The sequence below is a fragment of the Rhinopithecus roxellana genome, chromosome 9 (genome assembly GCF_007565055.1).
Source record: "Rhinopithecus roxellana isolate Shanxi Qingling chromosome 9, ASM756505v1, whole genome shotgun sequence".
Classification (NCBI taxonomy): domain Eukaryota; kingdom Metazoa; phylum Chordata; class Mammalia; order Primates; family Cercopithecidae; genus Rhinopithecus; species Rhinopithecus roxellana.
Window position 1 is genome coordinate 87,979,328 of NC_044557.1, and position 19,357 is coordinate 87,998,684.

General features: G+C 41.4%; 1 protein-coding gene across 4 annotated transcripts in view; it reads left to right on the top strand.

Annotated features, from left to right (window-relative positions):
- FAM135B (family with sequence similarity 135 member B) overlaps window positions 1–19,357 on the top strand; it is a 366,985-nt gene that overhangs the window by 162,568 nt on the left and 185,060 nt on the right. For all 4 annotated transcript variants that reach the window (XM_030937787.1, XM_030937788.1, XM_010364503.1 and 1 more), the window contains one exon: window positions 16,273–16,352. In XM_030937787.1, coding sequence (XP_030793647.1) covers window positions 16,273–16,352 — 80 coding nt within the window. The remainder of the gene's footprint in view (window positions 1–16,272; window positions 16,353–19,357) is intronic.

Consider the following 19,357-nt stretch of genomic DNA (forward strand, 5'->3'; position numbering starts at 1 on the left):
GACTCAAAGATAATTTTCGCCCAGCCATGTGGGCACACCCATATCATAGCCAACCATTTACATCTTGAGTGCAGTGTTTGGTATAATCATATACTGTATCCTGCAGGCATCCCTGAAACGTGTCCCACCAAAAGCATCATGCCTTCTCCCAGCTTCATCCCAGCTGTGATGCCGGAGGATAGACTGGGATCATGGAGGTGGGAGGCTGTATCTCACACATGTCTTAGGGAATAGCAATGAAGACATTGTACCTTTAATGGAATATGGGGTTGAGCATCATGCTGTGCTTGCCATGGATGCTCCCATTCCTGCCTCATAATAATTCTGCAAGGCCGGTACCAGCATGGCTTTACTCACCCATAAGAAAAGAGAGGCTCAGGGAGGGAAAGTTACTAGCTTTAAGTTTTCCAACCTGGCTTTGGGGACCTAGGTGTTCAGACTCCAGAGTATCTGTGTTTGACTTTTCATGATAATGATATGTATTTTAGGCCATGTCAGATGCTCCTGAGTCAGAGCGGTTGTTTCCTGCTATACTGATCTGAAAAATGATGTCGGCAAAATGTCACAGATTTCTGTATTCCCATTATAGAATATTACTCCTCATTTTACAAAAATTGCATGTGGATTCTTTATCACGCACAGAATTGTGTATTAGGATTGGATTGTAGAAAACCATTGTTTGGGGGAATCTTTGTTTTTAGAATTTTCACTTATTCATTCCTTCACCTGGCATTTATTGAATGCCAACCACGTCAGCCTCTGTTAGTTTCTGGGGATACAGAGATGAATGGGGCATGGCTGGTCTCCTTCAGTGGCTGGTGGTAATGGATATTTCTCTAATCAACTGAGAACAGATGTTCATTAGGTGCTTTTCTCTGTTTGGCACAGCTGTGAGACCTCTAAGGAATACAAAAGAAGTAAATAGTAGCATTCCTATTCTCAAGGTGCTTTTGAGAAAACAGAATGAAATACATGAAACGAGAGGTGTTATTAGAAAATTAGTGATCAGAGTGAGAATCCACTTAAGCTCCTGTGATAAGAGTGATGAGGAAATTGAGGTGAGCTTGTAACGTTAAAGCACCTGGCTTTGCCTTCCCTAAAATAAGCTGCGTGCTAGCCAAATGGCCCTGCATTTTCATCCCTAAACTATTCATTGCCTAGCTATGTGACTGTGGGCAAATTACCTAACTTCTCTGAGTCACAATGTGTGTGTTGTTAACATGAGAATATTTATTCTCCTCTATCGGTTTTGTCATGAGGAGGAAGTTTGAAAACCTGTATTCATGAGTTTACAATTACTGCTGTGACATAGTGCCATAACCTAAGTGGCTTAAAACAACATAACATTATTATCTTAGAATTCCGCAGGTTAGAATTCTGAAATGTGGGCTAACGTCAGTATTCTTGCATGATTGTATTACTGCATGGAGGTTCCAGAGTCTATTTCTTTATCTTTTCCAGTTTATAGAGGCTGCCTGCATCCCTTGGCTGGTGATCAGCGATGGCTGGTCAAGTCTTTCTCACATTGCACTACTCTGTCCCTCTCTCTCTGTCTCTTGCCTCCTTCTTTCTCTTATAAGGAAAAGACTCTTGTGATTGCATTGAGTATGCCCGTGAAGTGTAGAATAATCTCCAAATTTCAAGACCAGCTGATTAACAACCTTAATTTCACCTGCAACCTTAATTCTCTTTTGCCCAGCATATTTACAGGTTCTGAAAATCAGGAGGTATATGTCAGGGGTTGGGGTGTATTATTATGCTTACCACATTATCCAAAGGCCATAGTTTAGTACCAGTCATACAGATGGAAATCAATAAAGGGTGACTATTTTTGTTACTGTTTCCCAGAAGGAGTCCTGTGCAAATCTAGGCTACTGAAACACGTCAACATACTATCTGAAGTTTTCCACCTCCTAGCTTCTTTCCCCATTCTGAGGAAACTCATGGCCCATCTTCTTTTGCCATTTGATCATTCTGCAGCAATTTAAGCCAACTGCTCCCATCTTTATGACAACTTCTTTGACCCCAGGTGGAAGGAGATGGCTCTAAGATGGTTATAAGATACTTGGAGGCCGGGTGTAGTGGCTCACATCTGTAATCCTAGCACTTTGGGAGGCCAAGACGGGGAGATCACCTGAGGTCAGGAGTTCAAGACCAGTCTGACCAACATGGTGAAACCCTGTCTCTACTAAAAATAAAAAAATTAGCTGGGTGTGGTGACACATGCTTGTTATCCCAGCTACGTGGGAGGCTGAAGCAAGAGAATTGCTTGAACCTGGGAGGTGGAGGTTGCAGTGAGCCAAGATTGCGCCACTGCACTCCAGCCTGGGTGACAGAGCAATACTCTGTCTCAAACAAAACAAAACCAAAAACAAACAAACAAACAAACAAAAAAAAAAAACTTGTAAGTTTCCTTACTGAGTCTGTGAACTTGCACCAATCTTTATCACTAAATGTTAATTTTCCCATCTTTAAGACAGAAATCATGGTAAGTACTTTAAAGACATCCTATGGGGATCAAACAGTATCATGCACATCATATATGAGTATGTAGTTTATGGATTTATGACCTGATAGAAATTTCCCATGAGATAAAAGGGAATTACTAAAGCAGTGTTAGCATTCTGTTTAATCAGGACAGAGCCTGAATGGGTCAACCTAATTGAAATGTAAACTTTCACCCGATTCCTATAAAGTATCTGAAGTTCAACATAATTAAGTTCTTGAAGTAAGATTCAGTAGCATCAAGTGCTTTTAAGCAACAATTCGAGAGCACTTTGGAATCATCCATAAAAGGGACTTAGCTGTACAACAAAATGTGCCTCCTATGAGGTGTATCAGGCAAAAGGAAACACCCTTCTCTGGAATTGGAATCCTGGTTGCCCTTTGCTAGCTCTGTGGCTTTGGATAACTGGTTAGATCTTTCCAATGACTCAATGCCTTCCTTGGTTTACCCTTGAGCTGCTGCTTGCTTTCACATAGGATTTATGGGGGATCAACCAAGATTGCATACATGGAAGTTGCCAGTACAGGTCCTGCCACAGAAATGCTTAATAAATCTTGAGCATAGCTGTAACCGCTACAAGTGCAGTGGGATGGGAGAGGGATGCATAGCCCCTGGCAATGACTGACACGTTGTATTAATATGTTCAGAGAAGGCGCCGTTACAAGGTGACAGTTGGTGGCGGTGCTGATGGGATTTGTGTCCCTTTCCTTCTTCATGAAATTACTGAAATACATAGATCTTTTATTAAAGAAACACTAAAAGTAACATCTTGCATTTGTGTCAGTCAGGGTTTGCCAATTATTGGCCCGTGAGGACTGAGCCTGCAAATGTGTTTTATCTTGTTGACACAGTGCTTTATTGCTAACGTTGTGGCCATGGCGGCCGCTGCTAATTGTTTTTGCTGTTTCTGATGTTGCTGTTGTCATTGCCATTGATTTGTGAACCAATATTTAGCATTTTAAAGATGTTTTATTACAAAATTAAATTTCTGTCTTCCCCTGAAAAACTGAAGATCTCCCAACATGCAGTCAACATTTCTGCAGGGTCGTAATAAGCCACTGCTAAGTAGCAGCTGCTCCTGTGGCCAAGGCGGCCACCGCTGCCCTCACACAGAGGCAAGGGTCATGATCATTTGTAAATGTGCTTCCACTGGGATTTTCTAATGGCAGTTTATTATTTTTGGACCCGTATATCCATCAAAAGCAGAAAATAAAAAGATAGATTAGGTGGAACCCAAGGTTTTCTGACAATTTCATTTTTGTAGTTTGCCTGGCCCCTGCAGGCGTTTGTGTTTTCTCCAGTTGGTATGGAGCCTTATCTTTTCCAATAGATCCCGTCTCTGTGATTTTCCTGTTGAACAGGACAGATGCCTTTTATGTTTTTCAGTTAAATGTTTTATTTTGAGTTAGTTGTAGCATCACATGCAGTTTTAAGAAGTAGTACAGAGACATCTCGTATAATGTTTATCTAGTTTCCTGAATGGTAGTATCTCGTAATGCTGTGGTGCAATTTCACAGTCAGGATATTGATATGGACAGTCAGGGTACAAATTATTTTCATCACCACATGGATCTCACATTTTATGTTGCTCCTTGAGAGTCACACCCACTCGTTTCCCACTCCCATCCTCTCCCTAACCCCTGGAGCCCCTAATCTGTATTCTATTTTTATAATTTTGCAACTTCAAACATGCCATATAAATGGAAATATACACCTTTTTCAAATTAGCTTCTTTTGCTGAGCACAACTGTCTGGAGCTCCATCCAGACTGTTCTGTGGATGAATTGTTCATTCTTATTTATTGCGGAGTAGTTTCCAGTTTATTCATTTACTAAAGGAGATCTGGGTTGTTTCAGTTTTTAGTATTGTGGATAAAGCTTCTCTCAACATCTTGAACAAGTTCTTGCATAAATAAGTTTTCATTTCTCTAAGAGAAATGCCTAGGAGGGCAGTTGTTGGGTTGTTTGACAGTTGTATGTTTACTTTTTAAAGAAGCTAGCTAACATTTTCCAGAGTGGCTGTTCCATTTTACATTTCTACCAGCAATGTGTGAGTGATCCACTTTGCCTGCATGATTGCCAGTATCTGGTGTTGTCAATGTTTTTTTATTTTAGTCATTTTGATGAGTGCGTTGTAGCATCTAATTGTGGTTTTAATTAGTATTTTGTCTGATGATGTTGAATATCTTTTTTAAACATTTATTTTATCATATATATTTGAAGTATACAACATGATGTTTTGATAAAAAATATGCAGTGAAATGATCATTATATGTGAGCAAAGTAGCACATCTACTGTCTTCCAAAGTGGCCTTCTTTTTTTATTTTAAACTTTTCTGTGGTAAGTACATCTAAAATCTGTTCTCTTAGCAAATTTTCAGTATATAATACAATATTATTAACTATAATCCTCCGGCTGTACATTAGATCTCTAAACTTATTTATACTATAGAACTGCAAGTTTATACTCTTTGACCCACATTTCCCCATTTCTTCTCGCCCCTCTCCATTCTTGGTAACTATCATCCCATTCTCTCTTTCTATGTGTTTGACTTCTTTTTTTAAAAAAGTTCTACGTGTAAGTGAGATCTTGTATATATATTTTATCTGTATCTGGCTTATTTCATTTAAGCATAATGTTCTTCAGTTTCATCCATGTTATTGAAAATGGCAGTATCGAGGGGGCGGAGCAAGATGGCCGAATAGGAACAGCTCCAGTCTCCAACTCCCAGCACAAGCGACACAGAAGACCGGTGATTTCTGCATTTTCAACTGAGGTACTGGGGTCATCTCACTAGGGAGTGCTGGACAATCGGTGCTGGTCAGCTGCTGCAGCCTGACCAGAGAGAGCTGAAGCAGGGCGAGGCATCGCCTCACCTGGAAAGCGCAAGGGGGAAGGGAATCCCTTTTCCTAGCCAGGGGAACTGAGACACACAACACCTGGAAAATCGGGTAACTCCCACCCCAATACTGCGCTTTAAGCCAATTGGCACACCAGGAGAATATATCCCACACGTGGCCAGGAGGGTCCCACGCCCACGGAGCCTCCCTCATTGCTAACACAGCAGTCTGTGGCCATCTATCCGCAAGGCAGCAGGGAGGCTGGGGGAGGGGCGCCCGCCATTGCTGAGGCTTAAGTAGGTAAACAAAGCCGCTGGGAAGCTCGAACTGGGTGGAGCTCACAGCAGCTCAAGGAAACCTGCCTGTCTCTGTAGACTCCACCTCTGGGGACAGGGCACAACAGGGGAAGCAGCAGAGGCCTGTGCAGACGCGAACGACTCTGTCTGACAGCTTTGAAGAGAGCAGTGGATCTCCCAACATGGAGGTTGAGATCTAAGAATGGACAGACTGCCTGCTCAAGTGGGTCCCTGACCCCTGAGTAGCCTAACTGGGAGACATCCCCCACTAGGGGCAGTCTGATACCCCACACCTCACAGGGTGGAGTACACCCCTGAGAGGAAGCTTCCAAAGTAAGAATCAGACAGGTACACTCGCTGTTCAGCAATATTCTATCTTCTGCAACCTCTGCTGCTGATAACCAGGCAAACAGGGTCTGGAGTGAACCTCAAGCAATCTCCAACAGACCTATAGCTGAGGGTCCTGACTGTCAGAAGGAAAACTATCAAACAGTAAGGACACCTATACCAAAACCCCATCAGTACGTCACCATCATCAAAGACCAGAGACAGATAAAACCACAAAGATGGGGAAAAAGCGGGGCAGAAAAGCTGGAAACTCAAAAAATAAGAGCGCATCTCCCCCTGCAAAGGAGCGCAGCCCATCGCCAGCAACGGATCAAAGCTGGTCAGAGAATGACTTTGATGAGATGAGAGAAGAAGGCTTCAGTCCATCAAACTTCTCAGAGCTAAAGGAGGAATTACGTACCCAGCGCAAAGAAACTAAAAATCTTGAAAAAAGAGTGGAAGAATTGACAGCTAGACTAATTAATGCAGAGAAGGTCATAAATGAAATGACAGAGATGAAAACCATGACACGAGAAATACGTGACAAATGCACAAGCTTCAGTAACCGACTCGATCAACTGGAAGAAAGAGTATCAGCGATTGAGGATCAAATGAATGAAATGAAGCGAGAAGAGAAACCAAAAGAAAAAAGAAGAAAAAGAAATGAACAAAGCCTGCAAGAAGTATGGGATTATGTAAAAAGACCAAATCTACGTCTGATTGGGGTGCCTGAAAGTGAGGGGGAAAATGGAACCAAGTTGGAAAACACTCTTCAGGATATCATCCAGGAGAACTTCCCCAACCTAGTAGGGCAGGCCAACATTCAAATTCAGGAAATACAGAGAATGCCACAAAGATACTCCTCGAGAAGAGCAACTCCAAGACACATAATTGCCAGATTCACCAAAGTTGAAATGAAGGAAAAAATCTTAAGGGCAGCCAGAGAGAAAGGTCAGGTTACCCACAAAGGGAAGCCCATCAGACTGACAGCAGATCTCTCGGCAGAAACTCTACAAGCCAGAAGAGAGTGGGGGCCAATATTCAACGTTCTTAAAGAAAAGAATTTTAAACCCAGAATTTCATATCCAGCCAAACTGAGTTTCATAAGTGAAGGAGAAATAAAATCCTTTAGAGATAAGCAAATGCTTAGAGATTTTGTCACCACCAGGCCCGCCTTACAAGAGACCCTGAAGGAAGCCCTAAACATGGAAAGGAACAACCGGTACCAGCCATTGCAAAAACATGCCAAAATGTAAAGACCATCGAGGCTAGGAAGAAACTGCATCAACTAACGAGCAAAATAACCAGTTAATATCATAATGGCAGGATCAAGTTCACACATAACAATATTAACCTTAAATGTTAATGGACTAAATGCTCCAATTAAAAGACACAGACTGGCAAACTGGATAAAGAGTCAAGACCCATCAGTCTGCTGTATTCAGGAGACCCATCTCACATGCAGAGACATACATAGGCTCAAAATAAAGGGATGGAGGAAGATCTACCAAGCAAATGGAGAACAAAAAAAAGCAGGGGTTGCAATCCTAGTCTCTGATAAACAGACTTTAAACCATCAAAGATCAAAAGAGACAAAGAAGGCCATTACATAATGGTAAAGGGATCAATTCAACAGGAAGAGCTAACTGTCCTAAATATATATGCACCCAATACAGGAGCACCCAGATTCATAAAGCAAGTCCTTAGAGACTTACAAAGGGACTTAGACTCCCATACAATAATAATGGGAGACTTCAACACTCCACTGTCAACATTAGACAGATCAATGAGACAGAAAGTTAACAAGGATATCCAGGAATTGAACTCATCTCTGCACCAAGCGGACCTAATAGACATCTATAGAACTCTCCACCCCAAATCAACAGAATATATATTCTTCTCAGCACCACATTGCACTTATTCCAAAATTGAACACATAATTGGAAGTAAAGCACTCCTCAGCAAATGTAAAAGAACAGAAATTATAACAAACTGTCTCTCAGACCACAGTGCAATCAAACTAGAACTCAGGACTAAGAAACTCAATCAAAACCGCTTAACTACATGGAAACTGAACAACCTGCTCCTGAATGACTACTGGGTACATAACGAAATGAAAGCAGAAATAAAGATGTTCTTTGAAACCAATGAGAACAAAGATACAACATACCAGAATCTCTGGGACACATTTAAAGCAGTGTGTAGAGGGAAATTTATAGCACTAAATGCCCACAAGAGAAAGCAGGAAAGATCTAAAATTGACACTCTAACATCACAATTAAAAGAACTAGAGAGGCAAGAGCAAACACATTCAAAAGCTAGCAGAAGGCAAGAAATAACTAAGATCAGAGCAGAACTGAAGGAGATAGAGACACAAAAAACCCTCCAAAAAGCAATGAATCCAGGAGTTGGTTTTTTGAAAAGATCAACAAAATTGACAGACTGCTGGCAAGACTAATAAAAAAGAAAAGAGAGAGGAATCAAATAGATGCAATAAAAAATGATAAAGGGGATATCACCACCGACCCCACAGAAATACAAACTACCATCAGAGAATACTATAAACACCTCTACGCAAATCAACTAGAAAATCTAGAAGAAATGGATAACTTCCTGGACACTTACACTCTCCCAAGTCTAACCAGGAAGAAGTTGAATCCCTGAATAGACCAATAGCAGGCTCTGAAATTGAGGCAACAATTAATAGCCTACCCACCAAAAAAAGTCCAGGACCAGATGGATTCACAGCTGAATTCTACCAGAGGTACAAGGAGGAGCTGGTACCATTCCTTCTGAAACTATTCCAATCAATAGAAAAAGAGGGAATCCTCCCTAACTCATTTTATGAGGCCAACATCATCCTGATACCAAAGCCTGGCAGAGACACAACAAGAAAAGAGAATTTTAGACCAATATCCCTGATGAACATTGATGCAAAAATTCTCAATAAAATACTGGCAAACCGGATTCAGCAGCACATCAAAAAGCTTATCCACCATGATCAAGTGGGCTTCATCCCTGGGATGCAAGGCTGGTTCAACATTCGCAAATCAATAAACGTAATCCAGCATATAAACAGAACCAAAGACAAGAACCACATGATTGTCTCAATAGATGCAGAAAAGGCTTTTGACAAAATTCAACAGCCCTTCATGCTAAAAACACTCAATAAATTCGGTATTGATGGAACGTACCTCAAAATAATAAGAGCTATTTATGACAAACCCACAGCTAATATCATACTGAATGGGCAAAAACTGGAAAAATTCCCTTTGAAAACTGGCACAAGACAGGGATGCCCTCTCTCACCACTCCTTTTCAACATAGTGTTGGAAGTTCTGGCTAGGGCAATCAGGCAAGAGAAAGAAATCAAGGGTATCCAGTTAGGAAAAGAAGAAGTCAAATTGTCCCTGTTTGCAGATGACATGATTGTATATTTAGAAAACCCCAGTGTCTCAGCCCAAAATCTCCTTAAGCTGATAAGCAACTTCAGCAAAGTCTCAGGATACAAAATTAATGTGCAAAAATCACAAGCATTCTTATACACCAGTAACAGACAAGCAGAGAGCCAAATCAGGAATGAACTTCCATTCACAATTGCTTCAAAGAGAATAAAATACCTAGGAATCCAACTTACAAGGGATGTAAAGGACCTTTTCAAGGAGAACTACAAAGCACTGCTCAGTGAAATCAAAGAGGACACAAACAAATGGAAGAACATACCATGCTCATGGATAGGGAGAATCAATATCGTGAAAATGGCCATACTGCCCAAGGTTATTTATAGATTCAATGCCATCCCCCTCAAGCTACCAATGAGTTTCTTCACAGAATTGGAAAAAACTGCTTTAAAGTTCATATGGAACCAAAAAAGAGCCCGCATTGCCAAGACAATCCTAAGTCAAAAGGACAAAGCTGGAGGCATCACGCTACCTGACTTCAAACTATACTACAAGGCTACAGTAACCAAAACAGCATGGTACTGGTACCAAAACAGAGATATAGACCAATGGAACAGAACAGAGTCCTCAGAAATAATACCACACATCTACAGCCATCTGATCTTTGACAAACCTGAGAGAAACAAGAAATGGGGAAAGGATTCCCTATTTAATAAATGGTGCTGGGAAAATTGGCTAGCCATAAGTAGAAAGCTGAAAATGGATCCTTTCCTTACTCCTTATACGAAGATTAATTCAAGATGGATTAGAGACTTAAATGTTAGACCTAATACCATAAAAACCCTAGAAGAAAATCTAGGTAGTACCATTCAGGACATAGGCATGGGCAAGGACTTCATGTCTAAAACACCAACAGCAACGGCAGCAAAAGCCAAAATTGACAAATGGGATCTAATTAAACTAAAGAGCTTCTGCACAGCAAAAGAAACTACCATCAGAGTGAACAGGCAACCTACAGAATGGGAGAAAATTTTTGCAATCTACTCATCTGACAAAGGGCTAATACCCAGAATCTACAAAGAACTCAAACAAATATACAAGAAAAAAACAAACAACCCCATCAAAAAGTGGGCAAAGGATATGAACAGACATTTCTCAAAAGAAGACATTCATACAGCCAACAGACACATGAAAAAATGCTCATCATCACTCGCCATCAGAGAAATGCAAATCAAAACCACAATGAGATACCATCTCACACCAGTTAGAATGGCAATCATTAAAAAAATCAGGAAACAACAGGTGTTGGAGAGGATGTGGAGAAATAGGAACACTTTTACACTGTTGGTGGGATTGTAAACTAGTTCAACCATTATGGAAAACAGTATGGCAATTCCTCAAGGATCTAGAACTAGATGTACCATATGACCCAGCCATCCCACTACTGGGTATATACCCAAAGGATTATAAATTATTCTACTACAAAGACACATGCACACGTATGTTTATTGTGGCACTATTTACAATAGCAAAGACTTGGAATCAACCCAAATGTCCATCTGTGACAGACTGGATTAAGAAAATGTGGTACATATACACCATGGAATACTAAGCAGCCATAAAAAAGGATGAGTTTGCGTCCTTTGTAGGGACATGGATGGAGCTGGAAACCATCATTCTTAGCAAACTATCACAAGAAGAGAAAACCAAACACCGCATGTTCTCACTCATAGGTGGGAACTGAACAATGAGGAAACTTGGACTAGGGCAGGGGAACATCACACATTGGGGCCTATCATGGGGAGGGGGAGGGGGGAGGAATTGCATTGGGGAGTTATACATGATATAAATGATGACCTGATGGGTGCTGACGAGTTGATGGGTGCAGCACACCAACATGGCACAAGTATACATATGTAACAAACCTGCACGTTATGCACATGTACCCTAGAACTTAAAGTATAAAAAAAAAAAAAAAAAAAAAAAAAAAAAAAAAAGATATTGGACAAGATACAACAGAAAAAAAAAAAGAAAATGGCAATATCTTCTTTTTTTTGAGGCTGAATAACATTCCTTTGTGTGTGTGTGTGTGTGTGTGTGTGTGTGTGTGTGTACATTGATATGTATTCCACAGTTTATCCACTGATCCATTGCTGGGCGTTTAGGTTGTTTCTGTATCTGGGCTATTGTGACTAATGCCGCAATGAAGGTGGAGGTGCAGATCTTTCCACGAGGTGCTGACTTTGATATCTTGTTGGTGTACACAAGCAGAGGGGTTTCTGGGTCATATGGCAGTTTTATTTTTAGTTTTTTGAGGAACCTCCATGTTATTTTTCATAATGGCTGTACCAATTTACATTCCCACCAGAAAAGAATACAAGGGTTTTCTTTTCTCCACATTCTCACCAACACTGGTTATTTCTTGTCTTTTTCATGATAACTATCCTGAAATGTATGAGGTGATATGTTGTGGTTTTGATTTGTGTTTTCCTGATGATTAGTAACATTGAGTACTTTTTCACAAATGTGTTCGTAATTTGAATGTTTTCTTTGGAAAAATGTGTATTTAGGTCCTTTGTCCTTTAAATTGGATTATTATTATTATCATTACTACTGCTATTGAGTTGCATGATTTTCTTATACATTTTGGACACTAATCCCTTATCAGACATACTGTTTGCAAATATTTTCATTCTTTTGTAAGTGACCATTTTACCTTGCTCATTTTTCTTGTTTCTCAAAATTGTATTATAGCTGTTTAACATCTTTTGTGGTTCCATACATATTTTAGAACTATTTTCTCTATTTGTATAAAAAATGCCCTTGGAATTTTTTATTTATTTATTTTTTTGTTGTTGTTGAGGTGAGGTCTCCGCCTGACACCCAGGCTGGAGTGCAGTGTTGTGATTTCAGCTCACTTCCTCTTCAACCTCCTGTGCTCAAGTGATTTTCCCTACCTCAGCCCTTCCAGTAACTGAGACTACAGAATACAGGTATATGCCACCACACCCAGCTAATTTATTTATTTATTTTTTGTAGGGATGGGGTCTCCATGTATTGCCTAGGCCGGGCTCAAGCAATCCTCCAGCCTTGGCCTCCGAAAGTGCTGGGATTAGAGGCATGAGCCACCACACCTGCCCTGGCATTTTAATAGAGACTGCACTGATACTCTGTTTTGCTTTGGGTGTATGAACATTTAAACATCTTTTCATGAGCTTATTTGCCCTCTGTGTGTCCCCTTTGGTGAAATTTTTCTTGTGTTTGACCACTTTTTAATTGGTGTGTTTGTTTTTACTACTCAGTTCCAAGAGTTCTTTATATATCCTAGGTAATAGTCCTTTGTCAGATGGTCAGTTCTCAATATTTACAGTAGTATGTTCTGTAAAGTCACCACGAATACTGAATTAACAAATGCTGAACCACTGTTCCTAGGGGAAATACAGGGTTAGGTTCCTGTGAGCCTCTGGTCACATTTCTGCCAGACTTACCAATATATAATCTTGTTTTATGTGTTTCTGTTTAAAGATACCCCCACAGTTAATAGGTACTGTTGATTCATTACCATTGATCTCAGTCAGCAGCACTAGAACTCAAAGCTGAGTGAAGCTCATCTAACACACATCCTTTCTCCATGGGGCACATCACAGCATTCCTGCCCTTAGGAATGCTAGACAGCCCTTTAGTACTATGCCTGGGGTCTATCTCAAACAGTGGAATCACCAACAAAAAGCACAGAGTAGAAAAATATGTGGGACTAAATCAATTGCAAAAGGGATGCTTGTTTGTAGTATTGCTTAACCTCAGTTGGGCACCTGAGTGTCAGAAGATTCAAACTTTTTACCACTGTGTTCATGTCTGTGAATGACCACAAAGGTGCTGTGAGTGTTGCATTTGGGGCTAAAACACATTTTATCAAGTAAACAAATTCCCGGATACATACACAGATACTGAGGGCCACTGCATGTGATTTGCAACAATTTTTTCCCACATTGTAGCTTGTATCTTAACAGGGTCTTTCGTAGCACAAAAGTGTTTAGTTTTAATGAACTAAAATTTATCTGCAGGGTTCAGTGGCTCACACCTGTAATTCCAGCACTTTGCGGGGCCGAGGTGGGAGGATCACTTGAGACCAGGAGTTTGATGCCAGCCTGGGTAACATAGCAAGACCTCATCTCTCAAAATAAACAAGCAAACAAACAAACAAAATATATGTTTTTCTTTTATGATTCATGTTTTCTGTACCAAGTCTAAAAACTCTTTGCTTAATTCTATATTTAGAATATGTTTTAGGCCAGATGTGGTGGCTCACACCTGTAATTCCAGCACTTTGGAAGGCCAAGGCAGGTGGATTGCCTGAGGTCAGGAGTTCGAGACCAGCCTGGCCAACATGGTGAAACCCCATCTCTACTAAAAACAAAAAATTAGCTGGGCATGGTGGTGGGTACCTGTGATCCCAGCTACTTGGGAGGCTGAGGCAGGAGAATCACTTGAACCGGGGAGGTAGAGGTTGCAGTGAGCCGAGATCACACCATTGTACTCCAGCCTGGGCAACAAAGTGAGACTCTGCCTCAAAGAAAGAAAAAAGGAATAATTTTAAAACTTTTCTCTGTTTCCTAATAGTTTTATAGTTTCATATTTTTCATTTACGTCCACAATCTACATTATTAACAGTTTCTTTATAAGATATGAAATTAAATTTGAGGTTTGTTTGTTTGGTAGTGGCTGGTATTTTGTCTATGGATAGCCAATTGCTTCAGGACAACTTATTTTAAAAGGTGATCTCTGCTCCATTGAATTGCTTTTGTACCTTTGTGAAAAATCACATGGGCATATGTATGCCCTCATTACTTTGGGGTGGTGGATGGAGGTCCAGGCTCCCCACATGGTCTCCACTTAAACTGAACAGGTGGGGTTCTCTTTACCATCTGTTAGGGATGGAAGCCTGGCTCCCTGCTGAAGTCCTTCTCTTGGCAGGTTGGGTGGGGATGCAGTGTTTTCATGGAGTCTGGGATGGCGGGTGTCTAGACTTCCCACTTTGCCTTTGCTAGTGTGGGTGGAGGTGGGCCCACAGTATTTTCTGTTTTTTGGCTGGAGTAGACAGCTGTTGCCTAAAAGTTTTCTGTCTTGCTAGACTGTTCTCTTCCTGATCCTTCGGCTGGAGGGAGAGGGCTTTCTTTGGATAATTTTCTTGTTGGTGGCTATTAGCTTTTCTGGCTTCTTGCTTCTCCAGTATCCAGTCTGGATATATGAGGCAACAGAAAATGCAGAAGCCTCACCAGCATGTCTCTCCTTGGGTCCTGAGGTCCCCAACCTGTCTGCTTTCTTCTCCACCTTGAAGAATCTTCATTTGCTTGTTTCTATATACTGTTAGAGTTTTTGTTGTGCTTAGTGCGAAAAATAGGGTAAAGTATGTCTCTCTACTTCACCTGTCTGGAAACAGAAGTCATGGCAGGTACTTTTAAAAAATATTCATTTTGGCTGGGCATGGTGGCTCATGCCTGTAATCCCAGCACTTTGGGAGGCTGAGGCAGGTGGATCATGAGGTCAGGAGTTCAAGACCAGCCTGACCAACATGGTGAAACCCATCTCTACTAAAAATACAAAAATTAGCCAGGCGTGGTGGTGCACACCTGTAGTCCCAGCTACACGGGAGGCTGAGGCAGAAGAATTGCTTGACCCCAGGAGGTGGATGTTGTAGTAAGCCGAGATCATACCACTGTACACCTGCCTGGGCTACACAACAAGACGCCATCTTATTCATATTCTGTAAAATGAATATATATATATATATATTCAGATATATATATGTTCAGATATATATATATATATACACACACACACACACACACACACACACACATACACACACACACACACAGATACAGAAACAAGTTCAGAGAAGTTAGGTGATGTACTTAAAGTCATGCAGCTGGAAATGTGTCACTCATGCTGCAGCTATGAATCCAGCGCCAGTGCCCTTTTCTCTTCATTTTTGCTCATCGTTTGTACATTAAAAACAAGCAGGAGACTGCCAACGGAAACATTCTATGAGTGTATGTGCAGTTCAAGGACGTCAATAACAGGGTACTTGCCCAGCTATGAGCTCAATGAGCCATGGGAGACTGATGTGTTCATGGTCCATGTTCCTTATATTTCGCTTTGGTTTATTCACATTTCATTTCATAATGGGTTTCAAATCAGTAAAAGAAGAGAACAGTGATGATGCCAGAAATGTCCTCAAGTGCTTACAAGCAAAAAGTCATTAATTGCAAAGCACAGAACTTCAAAAGATGCTTCTGTACTTGGGGCAAAAGAGGGCACATTAGAGAGTTAACTGATAGCAGGAGAAGCTGCACATTGTCCTGAAATGGTGGAATTTGAAAATGGGATTGCTATGTTAAAATTAAGGAAGATGAAATACACAGGGAAAAGTGCATTTGGCAACACCCCTAAGAAGAATAACTCAGTGGCTGTGTTACTAAAAGAAGTGGTTTTTGTGTTGCAACATGATAGAAACTCAGTTTATAGATGGGTTATCTACCGTGCATAAATAGCCTACTTTCCTGTAACAATAACCTTTCTTGACTACATAAAACCCACACCCCTTAATGAAACTGTGTCACATGACCCATCTCTTTCTTTTCTCTATTCCAATCACCTCCAACCTTGTTCAGTCTTGTGTGATCTCAAGTGAACTTAACTTCCTGTCTCCAACACTGCCCTGTTGCTTGCCTCTCCAACTCTGCTGATAAAATGCATTTCTCTCTGATGCCAGATGATTGTGCACGCTGCCAAGAAACTTCCCTGATTTCCTATGGCTTTCAGGATTAATTCTAGGTATTTTTGGAAGTCAACATTAAGAAGCCTGATCTTCAGCATCCTCTCCTCTTCTCTTTTCTTAGGTATTACCAGATCCGAGTGACCTTGAAGGTGTCCTCAAGGATCCCCCACAGACTGAGTGCCTCCATCGCTGGGCAGACAGGTGAGCAGAAGAATGGCAATGGGGCGCTTGCCCCTAATGGCGAACCTCCCTTTGTCACTGCTCGCCAGGGCACAGCCAAGTGCAAGGCATGTAGACGTACTCAGCCAATCTGTGGTGAATGTTGGATGAGCAAATTTTGGAAATGGAAACCAACAGTTGGAGGTGTCCATATGTATACATTGTGGCAAGGGGAACCTGGCTTAAGAGAAATATACTTTCCCTTTTGGAGATAAACTGGCTGTGGGAGGTTGGTTAAAATCAAATCAGGGAGGACGTTGGTGGGAAATGACATCCAGCAAGTGGGTAAAGAGAAGCCTGTTAAAGGGAACCTGGGAATCAACTAGGTACAGAGGACGGAGTGAGTAAGCGGTGTTGGTGGCACTTTCCATACACAGTGAGGGCACAAAGAGAAGTGGTCCCAGCTTGAGGAGAAGGATTGCCAAGGACAACTCAGATCCTGATCTTGAGAAGGCTGGAGTACAAAGTTGGTAACCAGGGCTCTGAGCAGGTAGTCTATCACAGAGTGTTGAGTCAGAAAAAGAGAACTTACCATGCCAGAAATAACGACAGACATAATATTAACTAGTAGAGCTATTAGGAGTTTGCATTAGTAAATTTGGGAGAATGGTATAGACTAGCTAGACCTTAAGAAGAAGGAGAGGCCAGGCATGGTGGCTCATGCCAGTAATCCCAGCACTTGGGGAGGCCAAGGTGGGCAGATCACCTGAGGTCAGGGGTTTGAGACCAGCCTGGTCAACAAGGTGAAACCCTGCCTATACTAAAAATACAAAAAAATTAGCCAGGCGTGGTGGCGGGTGCCTGTAATCCCAGCTACCCAGGAGGCTGAGGCAGAAGAATCACTTAAACCTGGGAGGCGGAGGTTGCAGTGAGCCGAGATTGTGCCACTGTGCTCCAGCCTGGGTGACAGAGTGGGGTTCCAAAAAAAAAAAAAAAGAAAGAAAGAAAAAAAAGAAAAAGGAGAAATACTTAAAGGGTAGGCTAGAGGGTAGGGAACATTAAGACAGAGCTGTGTAAAATCTGTTTAACATTAATTATAAAGTACGAGTAGCCAAGAATGTTGCAGAAGTCCAATCCAGTAAAGCTAAGAGTACTGGTCGTAGCTGCACTTGATAAAAAAAAGGATGAGTTTGCATCCTTTGTAGGGACATGGATGCAGCTGGAAACCATCATTCTTAGCAAACTATCACAAGAAGAGAAAACCAAACACCGCATGTTCTCACTCATAGGTGGGAACTGAACAATGAGATCACTTGGACTCGGGAAGGGGAACATCACACACTGGGGCCTATCATGGGGAGGGGGGAGGAGGGAGGGATTGCATTGGGGAGTTATACATGATATAAATGATGAATTGATGGGTGCTGACGAGTTGATGGGTGCAGCACACCAACATGGCACAAGTATACATATGTAACAAACCTGCACGTTATGCACATGTACCCTAGAACTTAAAGTATAATTAAAAAAAAAAAAGGGAATACAAAAATAAATAAATAAATAAATAAATAAATAAATAAATAAAATAAAATTCATTAGGAATTTGCAACGTGTTATGGTGAGTGGAATCACATGCAACTGAATATCCACAAGTCAGGAATGTAGATGTGGTAGTCTGCTTAAATTTACCTGAGAAGATGTCTGGAGAGAGACCTGGTTCCTCAGGCCACATGACAGAACATGAGACGAAGCCTGTGGTTTCAGAGCAATAGGATTACTCAAGCCTGTGATCTACAGAAGGAAAGACACTGATAGCCACAGGCTTCTCCCTAGCCTCTGAGCAGAGTAAAGCATTAAATAATAGTCAAGTTGCCATATTTCCAAGTGTTCCTCCTACTTCCCTCCACTCCTCTCTCTTGGGAAGGAATCAGGCATCTGATAAGTAGGCTACCCATCCTCCTAGGTCCAGTGTAGATCCAGAGTGATTAAGAATCCAGAAGTTCTCTCCTTTCCTATCATCCTGTGCTTCACCCCTTCCCCACCCCACCTTCCAACAGAAGAAGGTCCATGATGTCCACAGACAGAGCAGGGGATTTCGACCCTGACCCTGTGTGAACCAGTGTCCATATGTGTACATTGGATAATAACATATCCGTGACCCCAGATATGTTACTAGCAGCTTGAACTCTAGTTTCCTGAAATATGAGTTTAAAAATGCATTCTTCATAGATATTTGTCTTAGAAATTATAAATAAAAAGGACACTTTATATTTCATAGAGGTTGTAAATATACTTATGTCAGAACAAGAACTAGCACAAGGTAAGTAGCCAGTTAGTCCTACCTGTGGTCATATCATCAGGGATTTGAGGGACCTCGGAGTCCCTCAAAAAAGCCTCGGAGAGAGACCTAGAAGTGAAGCAGAAATAACACCGCAGCCAACCTGATGAAAGCCATCCCCAGGCTCCCTGTCAAGGACTCTGCTTCTTCCTCGTGACTGTGGACGACAGGAGCTTGGGTCCTGTCGTCACCGGATGAGCCATCTTTTGGAGCTGGCAGGCCCCAGCTGTGAGGACCAGAGGGCTGCAGGATGCTCAGTGGTTGGCAGAGCCCAGCGAGTAACGGGGGAAGAGAAGGGCTTGAGATAGTGCTGCACAGAGACAAAGAAAATAAAAGTGAAAAAACTATTTCCTTTTCTAGTATAGTTTAACAGAAGAATAATTATGATGAAGCTGGTATGCCTTGAGCTTTATAGTAGCACATTGTTTAGAACAGAATACGAACACAGTGGTCAGCAATAATTTACAATGAGATTGTGCCCCACGTGAGGGATGTGCAGAATTTGTATTTCTTCTTCAAGGTGAATTTTCCAATTATACTATTTTTGGTTAGAGACCGCTGCATTATGAAGCACTCCAAAACGTCTGACTTTTAACAATGGCTTATTCTTTTATAATGTTTTGAGTTAGCCAGCCTAGGCTGGGGACATTTATGCACTACCTTCAGCTGAGATCTCAGCTGAGGATGGAGTAGCCAAGATGCCTTCACT